Raw genomic sequence first — 16,685 nt, forward strand, 5'->3', positions numbered from 1 at the left:
TGATCAATATAGAGGTGTCAGGAGGACTGATCAATATAGAAGTGTCAGGAGGATTTATCAATATAGAGGTGTCAGGAGGACTGATCAATATAGAAGTGTCAGGAGGACTGATCAATATAGAAGTGTCAGGAGGACTGATCAATATAGAAGTGTCAGGAGGACTGATCAATATAGAGGTGTCAGGAGGACTGATCAATATAGAATGTCAGGAGGAATGATCAATATAGAAGTGTCAGGAGGACTGATCAATATAGAGGTGTCAGGAGGACTGATCAATATAGAATGTCAGGAGGACTGATCAATATAGAAGTGTCAGGAGGACTGATCAATATAGAGGTGTCAGGAGGACTGATCAATATAGAGGTGTCAGGAGGACTGATCAATATAGAAGTGTCAGGAGGACTGATCAATATAGAGGTATCAGGAGGACTGATCAATATAGAGGTGTCAGGAGGACTGATCAATATAGAGGTGTCAGGAGGACTGATCAATATAGAAGTGTCAGGAGGACTGATCAATATAGAAGTGTCAGGAGGACTGATCAATATAGAAGTGTCAGGAGGACTGATCAATATAGAAGTGTCAGGAGGACTGATCAATATAGAGGTGTCAGGAGGACTGATCAATATAGAAGTGTCAGGAGGACTGATCAATATAGAAGTGTCAGGAGGACTGATCAATATAGAGGTGTCAGGAGGACTGATCAATATAGAGGTATCAGGAGGACTGATCAATATAGAGGTATCAGGAGGACTGATCAATATAGAAGTGTCAGGAGGACTGATCAATATAGAAGTGTCAGGAGGACTGATCAATATAGAGGTGTCAGGAGGACTGATCAATATAGAGGTGTCAGGAGGACTGATCAATATAGAATGTCAGGAGGACTGATCAATATAGAAGTGTCAGGAGGACTGATCAATATAGAGGTATCAGGAGGACTGATCAATATAGAGGTGTCAGGAGGACTGATCAATATAGAGGTATCAGGAGGACTGATCAATATAGAGGTGTCAGGAGGACTGATCAATATAGAGGTGTCAGGAGGACTGATCAATATAGAAGTGTCAGGAGGACTGATCAATATAGAAGTGTCAGGAGGACTGATCAATATAGAAGTGTCAGGAGGACTGATCAATATAGAAGTATCAGGAGGACTGATCAATATAGAAGTATCAGGAGGACTGATCAATATAGAAGTGTCAGGAGGACTGATCAATATAGAAGTGTCAGGAGGACTGATCAATATAGAAGTGTCAGGAGGAATGATCAATATAGAAGTGTCAGGAGGACTGATCAATATAGAAGTGTCAGGAGGAATGATCAATATAGAAGTGTCAGGAGGACTGATCAATATAGAGGTGTCAGGAGGACTGATCAATATAGAGGTGTCAGGAGGACTGATCAATATAGAAGTGTCAGGAGGACTGATCAATATAGAAGTGTCAATCAGAGACACGGGATGTCTACGTCCTTTATGACATCATCGTCGCTGTGCCCGTTGCTGATTGGTCGAGGCCTGGCGGCCTCGACCAATCAGAGAGCCGGGATTTCCAAGACAGACAGACAGACGGAAAAACCCTTAGACAATTATATATATAGATAATGCAATGACGGGAGCATGGGAAAGCTATTTTTCTAATTCAGGCGGCTGATGGACTGGTCTTCTGGCGCTGTGATTAACAAAAATACGCTATGTATGGACTTCCCTATACATAACTAGAGAGGATGGTACGTAACAAGGGACGGTGTTATACAAAACAAGAGGAAACTATGTAACAAAGTATGGCACTATACATACTAATCACCGAATTTCAAATATTAGAGACCCAACTTTTACTATACTTTCACCAAATAGTCCTCAAATCATATAAAACATAACCTTTAATAAATCTCAATAAAATATTTCACAACTTTTACAATCAACACCCCATATTATGATATGGGTCTGCTAATAGGCACATAAGGAAGAGGAATACTTCACCCTAATAGGTTACTATAGTTTCCCTTCCTACCAGCGGAGGTTGGCCCCCTGTACCTGCGCATTGGTGCCCCCTCTCCACATGGACTCTCCCTCCCTTTTCCTAGAAAACCCTATCCAGATAGGGTGCACAGAAATGCAACAATACTACCATATGTAGTAGAATCAGACAGACATGGTACCCTGCTTCTGATATACCATATGGTAAGTGCAATATATCAGAGAGGGAGATAAATAAGGCCCAAAGGCAAAACACCAAAATCATACATCATAAAAAGTTTAGGAATAGGCAGATATCATAATTGTGTATATATATTCCCAAGTCACATCCAAATATTAGTGCAAAAAGCGGTATCCTAGAGACTGCATCATACGTCATCAGTTTGCAAGAACTCTTTAGATAATATACTCTTAATGCACCTTAACCAGATCTCACAATATAGGTGCCAAAATAAATGATTTCCCAGTATATGCACCATAAACAATCATTGTGCAATATGCCATTTGATAATATATTTATATTGCACGTTGCCCACGAATAAAGGAACTTAAAACAAGTTCCAGGTTCCCATACCACACACAGTGGGGGTTAGAAATCCCAGGAAAAAAATTAAGGCGCTAATGCTGCACTCTACAGAGGGATTAAATAATCAAATTGAACCCTCCGTTCATGATATCAGAATGCAATCATTCAAAGGGATTTCATTACCCCATGTGGACCAACAACAAAAAATGGCCAGTATGTACATTTCTCGATGCGTTTCCCTATAGATTGGTTCCTCCGGAGAACATACTGGTATATAAATCCCATAAAAGGGATAAAAGATGGTGAATATCGGCTACTGACACGCATGAATGGCATCATTTCCACGCTGTTGTTCTGATGGTATTTAAACAAGTCTCCTCCCCTTTTATGGGATTTATATACCAGTATGTTCTCCTGAAGAACCAATCTGTAGGAAAACACGTCGAGCCTCAGGATCCCAGCAACAGACCAGATTGCCATCAGTGCTACCGCTCCTCAAGGGCCCCCCTCCACCTCCGGGCCCTTGTTCAGCTGTACTGGCTATATGTCCGCCCCTGGATCTGCTCCCATGCTTAATGATTGGTGAGATAATAATAATCTTTATTTTTATATAGCGCTAACATATTCCGAAGCGCTTTACAGGTTGCACACATTATCGTCGCTGTCCCCATTGGGGCTCACAAATCTAAATTCCCTATCAGTATGTCTTTGGAATGTGGGGGGAAACCGGAGTACCCGGAGGAAACCCACGCAAACACGGAGAGAACATACAAACTCTTTGCAGATGTTGTCCTTAGTGTGGTTTGAACCCAGGGCTCCAGCGCTGCAAGGCTGCTGTGCTATCCACTGCGCAACCGTGCTGCCCAGATGAGATGTTCTTTTCCTGAAATCCTGAGCCCTTTTTTCTCAACACATACTTTTGAGAGTTCAACTTTAACCTCTTCGGTCAACAGGACTTGTTTCCAAAATACATCAAGCTTGTTTAGATGTTCTTTTGCATACTTCTGACATTGAATTTTATGATGATGATGATGATGCAGGAGAGGTTTTTTATTTTGATGACTGTTCCATGATGGCCATATCTGTGCAGACATCTCTGAATAGTAGAACAGTGTACCACAACTCCAGAGTCTGCCAAATTTTTCTGAAGAACTTTTGCAGTCAAGCGGGGGTTCAGATTTGCCTCTCTAGCAATTCTACGAACAGCTTTCACTGAAATTTTGCTTGGTCTTCCAGACTTTATCTTGACCTCCACTGTTCCTGTTAACTGTTATTTCTTAAAGAGAACTTGACACCAGGAATAACGCTGTTAACCTGCAGATGTGCAATTAATCTGCAGGTTAACAGCGTTACGATGCTGTCTGGCACCAGCAGGCAGCCGAATGCAGCGGGGAGACAATTCTATATTCTTCCGCCAGTAGTATTTGGTATTTAGTCATAGGGGCGGGGCGACGCCAGTTCAGTCACCACTCTGAGTATACAGAGCGGCCACTGTAACCATGCCCCGCCCACCGTGACTGAATAGCGAATGCTGGGGGGGGAATGAAGATAATTTTCTCCCCTCTGCATTCAAATGCATGCAGGTTAACTGCGTTATTTCTGGTGACGGGTTCCCTTTAATTACATTTCAAACTGAGGAAGTGGGAACTAGATGCACTTCTGCTTTGTGACCCTCCACCATTTTCATTTTCAGAGTGCTAGGTGCTTAGAAGAACCCATGGCTGCAGGTTTTTGGCACAAGGTTAGAGGAGGCTGGGTTTTATAAAGCTGGAAATTTGCATCAACTGGCCTTCCTAACGATGATATGTTTAAGGCTTGTTCACTAACAGGCTAATTAACTTTGACCAAGGTTTCAGGCTTTATCAGAGCACACAAATCTCCAAGAATGCCCAAACTTTTGCATTGTCCCATTTTCCTTTTTGTAATTTTAAAATGTAAGAAATTACAATATGCACTGCTCAACAAAAATAAAGCGAACACTAAACTACCACATCCTAGATATCACTGAATGAAATATTCCAGTTGCAAATCTTTATTCATTACATAGTGGAATTCATTGAGAACAATAAAACATAAAAACAGGGCCGGCGTCAGCACCCGGCACAGCGGGCAAATGCCGGGGCCTTGGGAAGAAAGGGGGGCCCACTAGCAGCTGGGAGAGCAGAGCAGGAGATAACATGCTTTCTCCCCCCACAAAGTCACTGCTGGCTGCGTTCTCTTAACCCCTATGTGCCAGCTCTGACACAAGCATCTTCTCACTCAGTCAGTGCAGCCAGGCAGGCACACATAGGGGTTAACAGAAGGCAGCCAGCGTGACTGTTTGTGGGCGGAGAGAGCAGTTCTCTGCTCTGGCCCCTGGCTGGCTGCAGACAGTGCTGCTGAGCTGAACTTATCAGGAAGATTCCGGAGGAGCTAGTCCTACCAGAGTGCAAAGGTATCCAGCAATAATTGCAGTTGGTCCTGTGGCTCAGTCTGCTGCTGTCTGTCTCTGCTGCCTAAAAATGTGGGTGATGTCTGGAGGAGCAGCTGGTGGGGTGCAGCCACCCAGCTCTCCCAGAACCCCAGAATACATGCATGCTGCACCAAACCTGCACCAGTGGGGTAGGAAGAAGCTTAACCCCTTCCCATCTGTATGAAGGTTATTGCTAAACCTTAAATATAACAATCTGACCCGCATAAATGGGGTTAACCAGATGCCAGGAGGAAGGGGAGCTGCTGCCATGTGGGCTGTACGTTGGGGCCCCGTGGCCCCAGGCTGGTGACTGGAGGGACTCTGCCCAGTGCTGGCATGTGGGTGATTTCTGCTCCGGAGTCTCAGCTTCTCTCCTCCAGGTGACACTGTGCAGTCACAGCAACATTGGTTGTGTCTGTCCAGGTCCCAGCAGCTGCCACTGCTCCCACCAAGGACATGGCATCACTTAACCCTTCCCCTGCAGCCACCGGCAACAAATCCACATTATTCCTTGATTAAATCAGGTTCCAATCCAATAGAGGAGCAGACATTTCCTGCTGCCATTAGGGTCCGGGAGGGGGTGACATTGGCTGCCCTGCTACTCTGTAGTGGGGGGTGACAAGTGTAACATGGGGTAACGATGAAGGAGAAATGCACAGGATAATAGTGAGAGTGACAGAGGGCAGTGTATGGTATGGAGCAGTCACGGGTGGGCTGCAAGATCCCCCCATACTGTACATGATTGCTCGGGACAGGGAGGCGTTTAATGAGCTTCTAATGACGAGGCACTAATTGGGTCATTAGGGTTTGTGGAAAGGATTCAGCATCAGGTCCCTCATTAATGCCCGAGCGATGTTACTTTATAGCACAGATCTGTTAGGGCCGCAAAACCAAACAACGTTGTTTATGTAGAAAAGTCTTTGTTTCATAGAAAAACTCAAAACAGAAAAGATTTTCTGATACAACAACGCCCTGCTCACGACACTGCACAGCACCTCTCCTGTATATATACACTGCACAGCACCTTTCCCCCTGTATATATACACTGCACAGCACCTTTCCTCCTGTATGTATACATTGCACAGCACCTCTCCTGTATATATACACTGCACAGCACCTTTCCTCCTGTATATATACACTGCACAGTATCACTCCTCCTGTCCTGTATATATACACTGCAGAATTTACAATAGCTGTCACTCATGTAAGAAGTGAAATCTGGCATTGTACTATACATTTCTCTGCCGTATCTGTGCATCATAAATCGGGTATGTGTTAAAGGGGGGGGGGCCCACTGAGACTCTTTCGCCCGGGGCCCTCAAAAACCTGGAGCCGGCCCTGCATAAAAATGATCAATGTAAATAAAAATTAATATCCCTTGAAGGTCTGGATTTGGAATTATACTCCAAAACAAAATAGAAAAGCAACTTGATGATTCAACTTTCCTCAAGACAAGGACATGATGCTCAGTAGTCTGTGTGGCCTCCACGTGTCTGTATGACCTCCCTACAATGCCTGGGCATGCTCCTGATGGGATCTCCTCCCAAACCTGGATTAGATCATCCGTCAACTCCTGAACAGTCTGTGGTGCAACGGGGCATTGGTGGATGGAACGAGACATGATGTCTTAGATGTGCTTGAATTAATTCAGGTCTGGGGAACGAGCAGGCCTATCCATAGCATTAATGCCTTCATCATGCAGGAACTGCTGACACATTTCAGCCACATGAGGCCTAGAATTGTTACGCATCAGAAGGAACTAAGGGCCCAATGCACCTGTATATGGTCTCACAATGGGTCTGAGGCTCTCATCCTGGTACCTAATGGCAGTCAGGGTACCTCTGGCGAGCACATGGAGCTCACCAGATACATGCCTCCCCACATCATTACTGACCCACTGCCAAACCGGTCATGCTGGAAGATGTTGCAGGCAGCAGAACGTTCTTCACGCCGTCTCCTGACTCTCACATTTGTCAAATGTGCTCAGAGCACAAGGCACCAATGTCGAATCTGCCAGTTATCCTGCACGGTGTTGGTCTGTAAGAACAACTCCCACTTGTGGATGTCGGGCTTTCATACCACCCTCATGGAGTCTGTTTTTCCTCTTGTCTGCCTGTGCTCCCAGCTCCGCGTGGCATCCTCTTCTTTCAGATCTAGTGTGGTCGTCTTAACATGACCGCCGACGTATCAGAGGCAGGCGGCTGACGTCAGTACGCCCGTCGCAGGCTGCGCATGACAGTGACGTCTTATGCCACAACTACTGCACTGCAATACATTTCAACTGAATGTGCGTCCTTAGACGAACATTCAGTTGAAGTCAGCGGGCTCCCTCTACGTTCTGCTCGAGAGCCCACTGGAGAATCGACTGATGTCTAACCCTGTGTATAAATATGTGTGTGGTCAATACAAAGGACTGGCATGATTTATTCCTTCCGAAAGACCAGGGAACATTCACTACATGTGGAAGAAAGGTGATGCCAGTAGCTAAAAAGGATTCTTTTTAGTTGGAGCAGTCAGACTGTGGAATGCTTGTCCACAACATGTCAGATATCCTCTTTTATAAGAGGGCTGTATGCTTTTCTAAAAACCACTGGAATAATTAATAATCTAGCGATTTAATTGAATGAGGTTGAACTAGATTTATAAGTCTTTTTTTTTTTTTTCAACTTAGATCCCTCTTACATTGCATTCTTACCCACGATCAGTTGTCCCGTCGTGGTTAGGTCCGAATTCCCCCACAAAACGGGATGCCTACGTGTGCGCTGTCGGGGCCATTGTCTATAATAGTGCGGACATAGTCATTGTGTACTTTGTCTTACTTAATTTTCAGGTGTATACGTGTACTGGAGATGGACACTCGGACACAGTGTATGTCTTCAGTGTCTGCCTCCAGTAGGCACATATGCCCAAAAATTATGCACGACAGAGCACACATTGACTCTGTCGGCACCATTATAGTCAAAGGCTCTGTCGGCACATAAGCAAGAACCCCATTTTGCAAGGGGAATTGGATCTAAGCCCCGACAAGACCACGGCGTGTGTGGAATATTTCAGTTTGAAACGACTCGCATGTAACCATGTTCTGCCTTATAAAGAGCAGATGTTCTGTGGCAGACTCTCGGTTCCATTATATATTATGTATACTTGCCCTCTGCTATGAGTAGGCCACTCCTATAGCAGGATAATTTTCTGTCACTATACAATTTATTGGAAAATACATGTGTATTAAATGCTCCTGCTCTCTTGCAGCTTCAATCCTGTTGCACCCACCAGCATGATGAAAGTACTGAGCCGAATTGCAGCTACAGAAGCCACTACGGTCAGTGTGTGCATGGTTTAGACACCACTTCATAATCCATTTATATTCCACACTTTTTATTGAATATTTAAAAGGTACTTATACAAAACCGCAATATATCAGCAATAGTTACAAATCATAACACAGTATGGATAGATTGATATCTTGTGTAGCTCTTGCAGCAGTGGAAACGGGTAATGAATCATTTTCACTATACAACAATAATCCTACAAATGCCCTGTAAAATGCAATGATTAATTGAGCATTCATTAAAATTCTGAAAGCACGCACACAACAAACTCACTTTGCAGTCTCCGCTTTGTATACTAATTAGTTGTAAAGGAGCCTGATTGGCTCTTTAGGCTATGTTCACACTTTGCAGATTCCACTGCGGATTTTTCCGCAGCAGAATTACAAAATCCGCAGTGAAAACCCGTCGCGGTTTTTACTGCGGATTTATCGCGGTTTTAACTGCGGTTTCTTCTGCGGATTTTCATCTGCAGTTTTCTATTGGAGCAGGTGAAAATCCGCAGAAAAGAAGTGACATGCTGCGGAATGTAATCCGCAGCGTTTCCGCGCGGTTTTTTCCGCAGCATGTGCACTGCGTTTTTTGTTTCCCATAGGTTTACATTGTTTTGTAAACTCATGGGAAACTGCTGCGGATCCGCAGCAAAATCCGCAAAGTGTGAATATAGCCTTAAAGGCGTTGAGTATGGTCCAGACCCACCCACTGGACTACTCAGGCCGATATGCATATTGTGTTCGACAAAGAGACTTTTCCTCAGTCGTGCCCAGTTACAGGGAAGAAATTGGGAATCGAAGCTCTTAAGAGTTCTAACAAAGTGATAGCAGCAGTTTAGAAGAGGGAAACAAAAACGAGTATTTTTTTCTCTACATTGAACATCTAGGTAGGCAGACTGTTATCCTTGAAATTTCTCTTAGTAAATGTGTCATCTTAAATAAATGTCTTTATGAAGCTGCATAATATCATGAATCTCTAAGTATATGCGCCTCAAAGCTGCATTGTAATGTGCACCGTGCTGTTCTGTTTCAGAGCGGAGGAAAATTCATTATCCCTGATAAGGAAGCTCTGGAGCTCTTGTGTTCCGGATGTTCGGGGGATATTAGAAGCGCCATTAATAGTCTTCAGTTCTCAGCACTTAAAGGTAAGACTGAACTTATGACTTAAAGGGGTTTTCTCTCGAACAAAAGTTGATTTTAATCAGTAAATTTTGCAATAATATTAACTTTCACAATAGGATGTGTTTAAGTGAAATGTTCCTGTGCTGAGCTAAATGTGCCCCTGCTGTGTACTGTGTAATGTCTGTGTCTTACCATGCAGGAACATGGTCTGATCATAACACAGCATGGTTAGGGAAGAAAGAGTATACAGACATTACAGCAGGCGATCACAGCTGATTCTTCTTGCGAGAGCAAACATTACCCTGCCTGTTTTTTTTTTAAACAATGTTTTTCTTCAAAGAAGAAATCATTTGCGATCCCATGTTGTCCTGACTGTATTTTATAATTTCTTCTCTCTGTTGCAAAGATATTTGCATTTAAAGTTTAGGTTATAACTTATGATAAGCCCATTTATTCCACGATGTGGATGTGGCGTTACCACTAGAGTTTAGCGAATGTGTTCGGGTTCCCTCTTATTCGGCAAGCTATAGCGCTTACCGAATAAGCTGCAGAGGAAACTCTGCTTCCTTGATTGCGCTGGCTGATCGGCGCCGCAGCTGCATGTGTCGCCGCTGTGTCACAGTCACAACACGTGCATGGAGAGCTTAACAAACCGGCTCTCTCCATGCATATGTGACACAGCCGCGACACATGCAGCTTTGGCGCCGATCGGCTGGCGCGATCCAGGAAGCCGGGTTCACTCTACAGCTTATTCAGTTAGCGGTATAGCTTGCCGAAGAAGAGGGAACCCGAACACATTCGCTAAACTCTAGTGGTAACGCCACATCCACATCGTGGAATAAATGGGCTTATCATAAGTTATAACCTAAACTTTAAATGCAAATATCTTTGCAACAGAGAGAAGAAATTATAAAATACAGTCAGGACAAGAAGAAGGAACCCGAGTAAATTCGCTAATCTCTAATTACCACCCTTTTCTTTGGGCATGTACTGTTTCACCTGCATGAGATTGACCAATCTAGAGGTCATATGGGGGGGAGGGCGGAGGGAAGCATACACCCCCATAACATTTTAAAACAGGCTTGCTCCTTTGTGAGACATGTAAATGACAGACAGCCTTCTCTCCTCACTGATCTCATTGCAGAGCTGTGTGTGATTACAAAGTTCTGGGAGTAGAGCAGAGGTGAGTGTAATTACTAACACTTCTTCAGTTTCCTCTCACAGCAGGCAGTGTGAGGGGAGGGGCAGTACATCAGATTGGACACCATTGTGAGTGGAGTGCTGCTAGAAGTGTTGGTACTGAGACAGCTCAGTTCTGTTGTAAAATAAAAGCTGAAGAATTGTTAGTAATTACACTCAACTCTGTTCTATTCACAGAACATCACACACAGCTCTGCAGTGAGATCAGTGAGGAGAGTATACTGTCATTGCACGGCCTTTTTTTTTTTTCTTTTGTATGACGCCTTATGCAAATCCTTGGTAACACCTAGTAGGATTTGTGGTAAATTATAATTAAACTTTGCAAGCTAATCTCTCTGTAAAGGAAGCAGAAATTTAAAATAAAAAAACTACCTTTAATTCAGTACGGCAACCCACTGTTCAATGTTGTGGCCAGTTTAACATGCTAAAACTAGTGAAAGGTCTTTTCTATATCCCCATGATGGCACCACGGAGAGAGGGGTCCGTCCCCAGGGACAGGAAACCTACAGGTGAAAAAGGGCGTACCTTTCTCCCACATCAGTTGGTTTCCTGTCCCTGACGGGGAACCTACAGCACGTACCTGAGGATACTTCGTGGGATTCCAGGGGCTGGTCCAGTCGGTTCCTGACAGGGGGCGCCCTGTCACGGCTGGGTGGAGCGGGTTTTCTCTCCCCCCTTTTTCCCTTCCCTGAAGCACCACCACTGGGGTCGGCGGGCCTTATGGGTGAGTGTGAAGGGGGAGGCAGTGAAGAGGATCAAGCCTGCCTTCACCACGATAAAAAAAAAAAAAAAAAAGGGGGAGGAAGGAAGCAGGTGGCGGCGGTCACCGAAATAGCCTCCATACCGAGGCACAGCGGTACATGGAGGTAGCGGTGGCTACTTCTCCATGAGGTCCCAGACAAAGCCGGTATGGTGGGCAGAGGCCAGTGGGCCGGAGCGACATGTGGGACCGCTGAAACGCCGGCGCAATTGCCGCCCGAACCGGAAGCTCCAAACAGGTGCGCGGGCAGGCACCGGCAGACGGAACGCTGAGGCGCGCGCGCGGGTGTCCCCGCTTATATCTTCCCATATGTGGGCGCCCGTGGTCTGGAAAACCGGAAGTCAGGCGGGCGCATGTGCAGATCGCCACTTCCGCCGGCGGCGCAAGCGATTTAAGGAGCGCTTTCAGGCGGGAAAATGTGGACAATTCAAACCTCCTTTGCACTAAACGCAGTGCGGAGGCCACTATGAGCGACAAGAGCAGCAGGATCCACAGGAGATCGTACGGTTATCTCCTGAGCAAGCGCAGGTACAGCGGCACCAGCGCTCACAGCATCAGCGCAAGGGAAACTCTTCCTCTCAACAGCGCAGCAGCAGTGGACGCTCAGGGTCACAACGCAGCCGTGTTTCTGCGAAAACCACACGACCGGTGACAAATCCAGTGGTGGATATAGTCCCCAGGCCTGAGACGGTATCTCTTATCCACAGGGGGTGAGTGATCTACGTGAAAGTGCTGAGTTTAATACGGGGTTACTCTTTCCCCTAGGGAAGAAAATGTACAGGCAAATCAAAGCACTAAGTATGTGCTATATGTTCAGAAGAGCTTCCTTCCTCCTGGGAGAAAAAGCTATGCAGCACTTGCATAGAGAAAACGATTCAGGAGGAATCCCCGGCATTTGCATCAGACCTAAAGTCATTAATAAGGAGTCAGGTGGAGAATGCCCTCAAAGGCATTACAACCTCAAAGAAAAAACGGAAAACAAGTCATAGGTCCCCTGAATCTAGTGTGGACGAGTCGGAAAGCGAAATATCTGATTCTAGTGATTCATCAGCCTCTGACACCTCTTTGCTATCCTCAGAAGGGGGACGCAGTTGCTTCCCTATCGAAGAGACAGACTCCTTGGTAAAAGCCGTCAGGACAACAATGGGTCTGGTAGATGAACGCCCTAAAAAAACGGCGCAGGATATAATGTTCAGCGGTTTGGAACAAAAGAAAAGAGCGTTCCCAATAAATGAAAAAATTCACTCTCTAATTGAGAGAATGGAAAAACACAGACAAAAAAGTTCTCTTGACTCCCAAGAGAAAATACCCTTTCGATGACCCAGCCTGCTCATCCTGGAGTAAGGCACCAAAATTGGATGTGGCCATAGCGAAGGCCTCTAAAAAAATTCGTCCTGCCCTTCGAGGACATGGGTACCTTAAAAGACCCTATGGACAAAAAAACTGAGACTTTCTTGAAAAGCTCCTGGGAAGCGGCAGGCGGTGGACTAAAACCAGCCATCGCGGCCACTTGTACGGCCCGCGCCTTAATGGTGTGGCTCGAGCACTTGGATTCCCAATTAAAGGAAAAAGTCTCAAGAGAGACAATTCAAAAGTCAGTGTCTGTGAAGAAAGGTGCGGCAGCCTTTTTGGCTGACGCATCGGTAGATTCGGCTAGATTAGCAGCCAGGTCAGCCTCCTTCTCAAACACCGCAAGACGTGCCCTGTGGCTAAAGTGCTGGCCAGGGGACTTGCAAACAAAACCAAACTATGCTCAATACCTTGTGAAGGCGAATTTTTATTTGGGTCAACATTAGACGACATCCTCGACAAAGCCGGGGATAAGAAGAAATCTTTTCCCGGGTTCCCCAAGCAGTCTTAAGGTACCTTCACACATAACGATATCGCTAACGATATCGTTGCTTTTTGTGACGTAGCAACGATATTGTTAAGGAAATCGTTCTGTGCGACAGCGACCAACGATCAGGCCCCTGCTGGGAGATCGTTGGTCGCTGAGGAAAGTCCAGAACTTTATTTCGTCGCTGGACTCCCTGCAGACATCGCTGGATCGGCGTGTGTGACACCGATCCAGCGATGTCTTCACTGGTAACTAGGGTAAACATCGGGTTACTAAGCGCAGGGCCGCGCTTAGTAACCCGATGTTTACCCTGGTTACCATCGTAAAAGTAAAAAAAACAAACACTACATACTTACCTACCGCTGTCTGTCCCCGGCGCTCAGCTTCTCTGCACTCCTCCTGCACTGGCTGTGAGCGTCGGTCAGCCGGAAAGCAGAGCGGTGACGTCACCGCTCTGCTTTCCGGCCGTTGTACTCACAGCCAGTGCAGGAGGAGTGCAGAGAAGCTGAGCGCTGGGGACAGACAGCGGTAGGTAAGTATGTAGTGTTTGTTTTTTTTACTTTTACGCTGGTAACCAGGGTAAACATCGGGTTACTAAGCGCGGCCCTGCGCTTAGTAACCCGATGTTTACCCTGGTTACCCGGGGACCTCGGGATCGTTGGTCGCTGGAGAGCTGTCTGTGTGACAGCTCTCCAGCGACCAAACAGCGACGCTGCAGCGATCGACATCGTTGTCGGTATCGCTGCAGCGTCGCTGAGTGTGAAGGTACCTTTACAGGCGTCCCTTTCGGAACAGAAAGTTCATGCGGAGGAGACCCCCCAAAAGGGAATAATAAAGATGGATGGGAAGACAAAAGAAATAAGAACAGAGGTTTTTTGTTCAACAACCTCCCCCCCCCCCCCCTCCCCGATAATAAGAAAACACAATGAAGGTATTCCCCGGGTCGGAGGGAGGCTAGCTGGTTTTCTTCCAGCCTGGGAAAAAATTTCAAACAGTCCCTGGATATTAGGCATAATACGAGAAGGTCTCAAACTGATATTCCGCATTCCTCCCGGCAATTCCTTCATGGTAACACCGCAGAGACAATCACACGAACAGTCAGCTCTCCAGGAAGAAATCTTGAACTTAATTCAGAAGGGAGTGTTGCAAGAAGTCCCATACCAGGAAAAAGGCATGGGCTTCTACTCTCCCCTCTTCCTTCGCCAGAAACCGGACGGATTGTACAGGGCGATCATAAATCTCAAAAGATTAAACTGTTTCCTTGAGATTCAACACTTCAAAATGGAGACAATAAAATCTTGCGTGAAAATACTCTTTCCCTTGTGTTTCATGACTGTTCTAGACTTACGAGACGCATATTACCATGTGCCTATCCACAGGGATCATCATCAAGTATCTCAGACTAGCAGTGAATATCCAGGGGGAAGTGAAACACTACCAATTCCGGGCTCTCCCCTTCGGGTTAGCCATCGCACCTCGGGTGTTCACGAAAATAATGTCAGAAGTGATGGCCCACATACGGAAACAGAATGTTCTAATAGTTCCCCATCTGGACGACCTCCTTGTGGTAGGGACCTCATTCCAACATTGCAAACAACAGTTTGGATTTGGTCATGGCTTCACTGTCGAGTCTAGGTTGGCTACTGAACATACCCAAATCCAGAGTAGTGCCAACCCAGGTACAGGAGTACTTAGGGATAGTCCTAGACTCGATCACGCAGAAGTGCTACCTTCCTCAGGGGAAGATTCAAAAAATGACACAGGCTGTGTTACAGTTGACGATGTTACAGTTGACGATATCTCCAGTCACTACTCTAAGAAAAGCGATGTCCCTGCTGGGCTCCATGACAGCCTGTATCCCGGCCGTGCAGTGGGCACAATGTCATACCCGGGACCTACAATGGGAGACTTTAGATTCAAGCCTATCTCTGCGCGGACATTTAGACGGGCAATTAAGTATCTCATCAAGCACGATACACTCCCTAGTATGGTGGGCAGACCCAGTGAATTTAACCAAGGGGGTTCCTTGGGCACTACCGACGGAAAAAATCCTAACGACGGATGCAAGCCACTGAGGGTGGGGAGCACACATAGACGATCAAGAGGCACAGGGGAATTGGAGCAAAAGTCAAGAGCTAGTCTCTTCAAACATGAAAGAACTGTTAGCGGTAAAATTGGCCCTAACGCACTTTCTAAAACTCCTTCACTCCCATCACGTAAAAATCTTTTCGGACAACCAGGTAGTGGTAGCATATCTAAACCACCAAGGGGGCACCAGGTCTCGTGCACTAATGGAGGTAACCCAATCCATTTTCCACATAGCAGAACACAATCTGAAGTCCTTAACAGCTCTCCACATAAAAGGCTCAGAAAACCAAACTGCAGACTTCTTGAGCAGGACATGCTTAAAACAGGGGGAGTGGGAGCTAAAACAGTCGGTATTCAACCAGATCGTAAAACTTTGGGGACAGCCAGAAATAGACTTAAGGTACCTTCACACATAACGATATCGGTAACGATATCGTTGCTTTTGGTGACGTTGCAACGATATCGTTAAGGAAATCGCTATGTGTGACAGCGACCAACGATCAGGCCCCTGCTGTGCCATCGTTGGTCGCTGAACAAAGTCCAGAACTTTATTTCGTTGCTGGATCTCCCGTGGACATCGCTGGATCGGCGTGTGTGACACCGATCCAGCGATGTCTTCACTGGTAACCAGGGTAAACATCGGGTAACTAAGCGCAGGGCCGCGCTTAGTAACCCGATGTTTACCCTGGTTACCATCCTAAAAGTAAGAAAAACAAACACTACATACTTACCTACCGCTGTCTGTCCCCGGCGCTGTGCTCTGCACTCCTCCTGTACTGGCTGTGAGCGTCGGTCAGCCGGAAAGCAGAGCGGTGACGTCACCGCTCTGCTTTCCGGCCGCTGTGCTCACAGCCAGTACAGGAGGAGTGCAGAGAAGCACAGCGCCGGGGACAGACAGCGTTAGGTAAGTATGTACTGTTTGTTTTTTTTACTTTTAGGATGGTAACCAGGGTAAACATCGGGTTACTAAGCGCGGCCCTGCGCTTAGTTACCCGATGTTTACCCTGGTTACCGGCATCGTTGGTCGCTGGAGAGCGGTCTGTGTGACAGCTCTCCAGCGACCAAACAGCGACGCTGCAGCGATCCGGATCGTTGTCGGTATCGCTGCAGCGTCGCTTAATGTGAAGGGGCCTTTATTCGCGAACAGTCAAAACCAGAAATTAAAAACATTCTGCTCAATCGATCCCCGGGGGGGCCCAGTAGCTCTAGACGCCTTTACAATTCCCTGGAACTATCGCCTCGCCTACGCGTTCCCTCCGATATCCCTCATCCCCTTAGTGCTGAGGAAAAGTTCGGGAGGAGGGAGCAACAGTGATAGTAATAGCTCCATTCTGGCCCCGCAGAATATGGTTTTCTTGGCTAAGAAAAATGTCCATATCAAGCCCTTGGGTTCTACCAGA

General features: G+C 46.2%; 1 protein-coding gene across 3 annotated transcripts in view; it reads left to right on the forward strand.

Annotated features, from left to right (window-relative positions):
- Positions 1–16,685, forward strand: part of RAD17 (RAD17 checkpoint clamp loader component) — a 74,107-nt gene that overhangs the window by 36,301 nt on the left and 21,121 nt on the right. For all 3 annotated transcript variants that reach the window (XM_069750861.1, XM_069750869.1, XM_069750877.1), the window contains 2 exons: positions 8,209–8,278; positions 9,312–9,423. In XM_069750861.1, coding sequence (XP_069606962.1) covers positions 8,209–8,278; positions 9,312–9,423 — 182 coding nt within the window. The remainder of the gene's footprint in view (positions 1–8,208; positions 8,279–9,311; positions 9,424–16,685) is intronic.

This window comes from Ranitomeya imitator, chromosome 1 (assembly GCF_032444005.1).
Source record: "Ranitomeya imitator isolate aRanImi1 chromosome 1, aRanImi1.pri, whole genome shotgun sequence".
Taxonomy (NCBI): domain Eukaryota; kingdom Metazoa; phylum Chordata; class Amphibia; order Anura; family Dendrobatidae; genus Ranitomeya; species Ranitomeya imitator.